The 8,322-nt window shown below is 32.7% G+C and overlaps 1 protein-coding gene across 6 annotated transcripts in view; it reads right to left on the minus strand.

Annotated features, from left to right (window-relative positions):
• The window catches only part of LOC100166077 (voltage-dependent T-type calcium channel subunit alpha-1H), a 459,662-nt gene that overhangs the window by 43,734 nt on the left and 407,606 nt on the right, over nt 1–8,322 (minus strand). For all 6 annotated transcript variants that reach the window (XM_029488267.1, XM_029488266.1, XM_016804685.2 and 3 more), the window contains 4 exons: nt 5,425–5,679; nt 5,003–5,233; nt 3,773–3,924; nt 2,726–2,938 (listed from right to left, as the gene is read on the minus strand). In XM_029488267.1, coding sequence (XP_029344127.1) covers nt 2,726–2,938; nt 3,773–3,924; nt 5,003–5,233; nt 5,425–5,679 — 851 coding nt within the window. The remainder of the gene's footprint in view (nt 1–2,725; nt 2,939–3,772; nt 3,925–5,002; nt 5,234–5,424; nt 5,680–8,322) is intronic.

The raw sequence follows: 8,322 nt of genomic DNA on the forward strand, positions 1-8,322 counted from the left end.
AAAAAATGTAAGTAGTTAATATATGGTTGCGAGCGAAGCGAGTGGTTTTTTTTTACCCATTCGGGCCGGTCAAAACCTTTGCCCCCCTCTATTAAAAACTGAAATGACGTCACTGCAATGCACCAACGATATTCACTTTCTGATCGAACAAGATACTGAAGTTGAAAATCGTAGCATTATTTCGACTACTTATCGTGTACACAGACAAAAAAAAAATAAAAAAAAAACACACATCATTGTAAAATCAATACATTCATCGTTCCACTCAGAATCTAAAATGAAATAAAAATTGCACAAAAAGTTTAATAAATTAGAAATGTGTCGATATTTATAGACCCGACGGGCATAGATTTGTTATTGAAAAATACTATCGACATATTTAGCTTATTGATTTATCGGTGTAAAGATACGTATTGTAAACGCAAAACAATAAATTAATGTTATTTTTTTTTTCGTTTGATTCAGTTGTTGTGTATTGTTTCGCACACACGGTTGTTTTTTTTTATTTTCGATGAAATTACGTGAATAAGAGCGAATATACCAACGCGTCGATTGTTAACATGAAATGTTACGTACGACATAAGTAAATAACGCGTAACAGTGATTTTGTCATCACTTATCGATTGGTTTTCCTATAAAGTTGATTTGAAAAGTCTTACACGAACAATAACGAACAAATAAAAGTCGCACGTACCTATATAATATACGCACATGATTGTGTTATATGGATGATTCGACAATGCATGCTCACACTCATATTATTCTTTGTTCTTGTATTTATTCAAATTCTGATTGATCATTCAAATTTAGATTTGGTAACGTCGAGGTTTCAAAAAAAAAAAATAATAATAATAATTCACTCGAACAACTATTTACAGTTACAAAAATAGGTTCTCGTTTGAAAATAAAGAAGTGTGTACCGCTTAACAGAACACTCATTAAATGCGAAATACAAAAAAATTATAATTTTAGGATAATATAATGGTCTGAAATATGCTTAAAAATTTCATAAATTATAATAATTTAAAAAAACGTCCCCGCATAACATTTTACAGTAAAAAATTAGGTTTTCGTTTGAAATAAAAAAGAAGTGTGTACCGCTTTACAGAACACTCATTAATTGGAATGAAAAAAAAATCTTATTACTGTAGAATAACATTATAGTCTCGAGGATGCTTAAAAACTTCATAAATTAAAAATGAAAAAAACGAAAACGTAAAACCAAAGAACAAAATTCGCGGTCGAGCATATTCTTGGCGAGAATCGCTCTGCGTATACAGTTTCGTTTATTTATATTATCATATGCCGCTGTCAAGACGGTAGTAACTTGTTTTGACGCGTTTTCGCACATATCTTTAGACGCCCGTATAGTCTTATCGCAATGTGAATTGTATCAGTTGTGTGTGGGTAGGTGGGTGGGTGGGTGGGTGGATGTGTGTGTGTGCGTACAATAGCACGACGAAGAGCGCTTTGCGAAAATTGGATTAGGCGTGTGACATATTTGAGTGTGTCTCGGTTTATTGTTTTGCGGTAATGATAAACCGCAATAACAAAATGGCAGCAGCATCATTAAATAGGCATTGTGAAAGCTTGGTGGAACGCACGCCGGTGGCTGTATTCTCTTGAAAGTTTCGCTTTTGAAATACGATGCGCTCATAATATCATAATATATATATATATATATATAATATATTATTGTAAAATCTATAAAATACGCCACATTATTATTCTGTGAACGTATCCTGCTCGAATGGCTCAAACGAAAATCGCCACAGCCGTCGCGTGTCTCACAATATTATGTCAAAACACGTTGGTGAGAATAACGGGGAAAAAACGTGGCCACACACCGTCTGTAACTGCTTATGGGAGAACGGCGAGATGGTTCGCTCTCTATGTCTCTGTTCTCAGTTACCCTCTGTCTCCCCCTCTATCTTTCTCTCCCCTTTTTCTCTCTCACTATCTAGAGCTCTCTACCTCTGTCAGCGTCTCTCACCCTGTCTGTCTGTCCCTGTCTCTGTTTCTGCCTCTGCCTCTGCCTCTCTCTCTCTCTCTCTCACTGTGCAAATTGTCTCAAGGGTAAGAGAACTGTGCGTGGTAAATAAATATATATGAAATGGTACACCCTCCTTCCGCTAGACACTGCCATGATTGTGTAGAGAGTATAGCGAGCGTGGCGAGATAACAATGTGCTACTGACAAATTGAATTTGACGAGGGATTTCGTCGAGACAAAAATAACAAACTGCCCTGTAGTAGTTGTAGCGATGTTTTGTTTCGACCTCTGTCACTGCGGAAATCCTACCCACAGTTAATTTTCGGACTTTTATAATCAAATTGTGTCTTTGGCGGACCGATAAATGTGTTGCGGGAAGGAAACGGCGAACGAACCGAAAACAAAATATCGACTACGTTTATTTCGCTGTTTAGAGTTAATCGTCGGCGGACGTCGGCGGCGCCTTCTTGTTTCATCGAAACTGGTATAATATATTATTATCATAGAATTAATGACCTCCACAATTGTTCGAAATTAATCCCATAATATTCAGCTATATCAACGGTATGTTTTAGTTTTCGTTTATAATATTTTTAATTTTTACGTGAAAAACGTGTGGTTAACAAACGAAACCAATCAATATGCATGTGTATTACGTATTATATGTCGACAAACTTGATTAGTTGCAATAATTATTAATAAAAACATTTCGTCAAGTGATTAATTGTTTTACCTGAATATGAAGATAAACAAAATTAGGAGTGAAAAAAACACTGCGACGTTATCCATGGTACGGAGCATGACGAACAATTGACGACGTAGGTTTGGCATAAATCGGACGAGTTTCAATATTCTTAATAGCCTAAATGTTCTCAGCACGCTCAGCCCCGAATTGCCTTCTCGTTGTCCACTAGTGTTCTCAAACGACTGAGTCAATTCCACTATACTAAAAACAAAACGGTTCAGACTAAATATTTAGTATAATAAATATCGGTGTCCAATAATATTATTAACTGCATCAAAAAAAAATATGTATATATATATTTATATTTGTTAAAAAGAAAATACAATTATTTAAAAGTAGTTTTATGTTTTGAGTTTATTTCAAAATAATTTGAATAATTTCCTCGCACGATCTACAAACAATAACTTTATATGCATGTTTTATAAATCTACCAACCCTCAGCTTATTCTATAAATAAAACTAATTAATAAAAAAGAACACCTACGCAATAATATAAATAAACCAAACAGCTATTTTTCATTAGAAACTGGTCATTTTTACTGATACCAGTATACCACAATTCCCAGTAGAGTGTTAGCTATTTTTCTACTAGATCTATCGAATTGAACCGTCGGTGCATCGGTTTATTTGAAATTTATATAAAAAATATATAGTGTAAATGAAAGGAAAATATTGAATGCAATGACGTGGAAAAAAAAATCGGATGAAAATTATGCTTAAACAAAAAAATAATTTCGATCTGCGTGGCTCGTCTCGACGATTTTGAGTTTTTGACACGTGAATAAAAGTCATCATTTTTGCAGAGAGATAAAGACTACAATGAAATCTATCTGTGACATTATTGGAATTATTATCTTTACATTTCTTCTGCGACAACGAGTTCGGTTTGTTCATTGTTATTTTTTTTTTTAGAATGTGAACACTGTGTAACTAATCGACATAGAGTTCTATTAATCTTATTACGTTTCGATGTATTGATGAACATTATTATTATCATGGTTTTCGAAAAGAACTAATGAACTGTGGATAATATACCTTAATATGACAATGATTCCATCGAATACGTTGAAACCGTTACTGACGTAACCGCACGGCCCCTCGGCGATTACCTTCAAAAACATCTCCGCGGCAAATATCGCAGAAAAAACAATATTGCTATATTCCACGATTACAGTGAGTTCCGTGGGCTAAAATCACATTTTAATAAAACATAATAATATAATAAATTAGTGGGGCAATTTTTATTGCCAACAGTTGTAGTCTAAAATATTATATTATTATCATAATATTTCAATGACGGCGATCTGTGTAGGCAAATTCAGTACCTCCGCGTATGGGACGCATTATGATTCTGTCCATCATTAGTATTGCATAATATTATATTATTATTAACTTATTTAATAAAACTATTAAGTAATATAATATTCTTAGAGTCGTATCATTTTTTGGTTTAACAACTATTAACTATTAAACAATTCACTTTTAATATATTATTATTATTATAATAGTAATAGCCGTTTGTGTTTTTTTAGTTAGCGATTTGTATCATTAATTATTATATAGTAAGTATCTGACAATCTGACATGCTTAATCGTGACACTAAAAATAAATAATGAATAATTTATTAAAACTTCTTTTTACTTTTTATTTTTTATTAGATTTTAACTTTTCATTCGTGCATTTACTTTTAGTTATTAATATTAAATTAAATTATTAAAATAATAAATACAGAACAGAAAAATTAATTAAAAAAGATATTGCAACAGAAAAAAAATTAAGCCCACTATTATTATAGTCTGCAAAGAATTTGCTTTTGATGTAAAATAAAAAACTAAAAATAATAAAGTGTATAATACATAAAAAAAAATACAATTGTTTTAATTCAGCGTAATAACATTCGACAGAATAATATAATATTTAATGACGTAATTGTTTGTTATTTATTATACACACAGGTGACGTGAAGTTCCTTATTTAAGAACTAGGCCGCGATATGCGTTTTAAATAGATAAATCATATAGGCAATAACCAATAATAATATATTTGAATATTATACTTCAAAATTGTGGTGACGATTGTTTACGTTTGTTTTTTTTTTTAATACGCCCCTAAACGTTATACTGAGAAGCATAAGAATTTCGAATTTCGACGCGTGTGCGGTGCAGTGACGTGTAATGATGAGGACAAAAAAAAAATAATAAAAATAATAAATAATGAAAGAAATAAATAATAACGGAAAGGTAAATCGTTTTGTTCCTCGTTTACCTGATTGTGGTACTCTATGCCCATGCTGAGCGTGTTGATAAGTATTGCTAGCAAAATGCACTGCTGGAATCGTCTGTGGTTGACAAGGAGCTTTATACACTCTCTCAACAGGGAACAACCCACCAGACAATAAATCTGCAGGCAACCCACGGCGTCGGTGAGACACGCTTTGTTTTTACTCTCCAAATGGTCATTGTCCATCATAAGTTCGCCGTCCGATTGCCTGTCCATCTGCGTGGGGCGACGATGGTTGTTACGATTGGAAGGGGGGGGGGAGAAAAATATAATTATATTATTATTATTGTTATTGCTATAATATTACTATGTCGCTTCGATACGTTTCCGTAAACCGTTTCGGAACGTTACGCATCATCGGGACGGGTTATAATAGGCGATTATATTATAATATTTTATCAACTCACGAGCGCGTGACGTTTCGTCCTATTGTTGTTCCTGTGGTTGTTGTTGTTGTTGTTATGGATGTTGCTGTTGTTGGCGGTGCGGTTTACATTTTGCACGATGGTCGCCACGGAGGCACCCCCAGTCTTGCCGAGAGCCTTCAGCAGCGACGTCAGGGCCGATTGTCCGGTGGGCAGAGCTGCCGACAGGGCTCCGCTGATGGCCAAAAGTTCTTGGCACGTCATGTCCTGGTCGTCCGGGTCGACCGCGGTGTTGTTCTACAACATCATTTTATTAAAATTATTATAATTGTACGAGCCTATACAGTCATTTTTGGTTTTAGAAATTATAATATAATATGATATAATATCAGTGCTGGGTGCCGACCCGTCCACCAAGTGTGTCCTCGTCAAAAACGATTTTCTAATATTAAAACGTTTAATCATGGTTTTGGAATATTGTTATTGCATTAGAGAGCTCCTGCGGTTCTGATGATTTATATAGTGTTTTTTGGTTTACGCACACCAAAAAGAGGATAACAACAATAATAGTTAATGTCAAAAACTGCCATGGCCAATATTTTATGGAGCCAATTTATGAAAATATTTAAAAGTTAAAATTATTAATATTGTCGTTAAGTACGTATCAATATTAAAAATTGCAAACAGTTTTTAAAAAATTATATGAAATGTGGGTTGAAGGCGTGTAGTTCAGTATAAAATGTAGTCAGCGGTCTGACACTTTGAGATTGATAATATGAACACGTCATGATAATATAATAAAATATTAATTGCATTATTATAATTATTATATTACTAGGAGAATATACGTCTACTAAATCATGCTACATTTCTACATATTATTACATACATGCGAAATAATTCGATAAACTTCTGCAGTTACCTAATATACATATATATAGGTAGGTACATTCAATGTTTTATTAAAATCATGACAATATTACAGAATAAAACGGTATATTTTTGCGACCAAATTCGTGTTTGTCAAAACAGTTACAATTATTATTAATTTCGTGCATTCTCGTTTTTTTTATTGTATCGTGCATGCATATTTTTCGATATTCAATAATCACAGTAGGTAATTATAATATTATAATATCGTATTTTATGTGTACGGCGGACGATATCGATGTGTGGGTGGGCGGCGGTGGTCAAAACCAAGTTTATCCAATTACGCCAAAGTTACAAACAGTAACAAAGTCGTTGGCATTTAAGGGGTCTTGGCACGTATAGTCAACAATGTTAAACGAGCCGTGGAACTCGTCTCCGCCACCATAAACACCACTCGTCGACATCTAAGACGCCAATGTTTATATTGTATACTAAATTACAAATGTTATTATATAAATAAACCAAATTGTAAATTATAATATACAGAGTGATTCGCCGCCGAGCCTATTTTTTCATATAAAAATAATCGTATTCAAATTCCGACTTGTTGGGACTTTTAACAATATATTAATTCTGAATAAACTTTATTTTGAATTATTGAAATTCTTTATAGCTTTTAAGTAGTGCGTTGTGGTGATACTAACCTCTTTTTTTTAAACGAGACCCAACATTTTTTTTTTTAATGGAAATCGTAATTTGTATGATATTTTTTAAAACTGTTATATAATAATATCTACATCGCGATTTGAGCGATTAGTTTTCGAGTCATTAAACTTTGGGTACCAAGGATAAACACTAAATCCATTATTATAATTTATATTTTATGTCTATAAGGACAAGCATCCTTTGTATATACATTTAGTATCTTAGAAACTACTCAATTGAATTTTGAATTCGATATAATATAATAGTTTTCAAAAAATTAAAATGCCCAACAATTTACAATAAAAAAGGTTGGTCATCATTTGAAAAAAAGTTTGTATCGACATAGGACACTCCTTAAATGATTTAAAAAAAATCTCTACAATTGAAAATAATATGGTCCTTAAGTGTACTTAAAAGTTCAAAAAAAGTTCGAATTTGAATAAATTTATCATTAAAGGAACAATATGGGAGTGAAGCATGCTTGTTGAATCACTCTGTATAATATGCAATGGAAAGAAAGGGATGGCCCCGTTTATTTAAATGCAGTGTTTGTGGATTTTAAACTTAAAACAGATTATATATTTAGATTCCGGTAGAAGTTTTTTTAAAATATTCTCTTGATGCCATACAGGTAAGTATTAATGGACTCGGGGAAAAAATAAAAATGACATATTAAGTACATTGTTTCCTCGCTATTAAAATGACATTTCACCCCTTAAATAGAAAATTATCATAATATGCCGTAATAATATTTCACGGTCGAACAATGTTAAACGTGTATTATACATTAACGACTATAGCAAAATAAATTTCCCTAGAGTACAGAAATATAATACGTTTAATATTTAACCGGCTTTCAGTGAGCAATATATTAATAATTTCTTGGAAAACTCACGGTTATTTCTGAGGGGAATAAAGAAAAAAAAACATTGTTCGATTACAATAAAATATACGACGTATACATAATAGTAGTGCTTGTAATAACATAATATTAATATAATAATATCATAATGTCGTTTGTGCGACGAAAACGTGAAAACTGTTTCATCGACGAACCGAAGTCTTGTAGGTACGTATACAGTGCGCACAATTTCACTACGACGTACTGTAAGTTAATAATATTATAAAACTACGGTATACAATAGGTTTACATGGAGGTGTTCAATAGATTTGAGTCGTGTCATAGATATTATTAAAGAATGGATAGGCAATGGCTATTATAGTATTATTCAGTGGCGGATCCAGGGTTTAATTTTGGGAGGGGCATGGGGGGGGGGGAAAAGTACAAAAAGTTGAAAAATTGGCTACAAAATTGGCTAAACACAGTGTAAAACAAAGGAAAACTAACGGTTTTTTTTGGGGGGG

Source organism: Acyrthosiphon pisum, chromosome A1 (genome assembly GCF_005508785.2).
Source record: "Acyrthosiphon pisum isolate AL4f chromosome A1, pea_aphid_22Mar2018_4r6ur, whole genome shotgun sequence".
NCBI lineage: Eukaryota > Metazoa > Arthropoda > Insecta > Hemiptera > Aphididae > Acyrthosiphon > Acyrthosiphon pisum.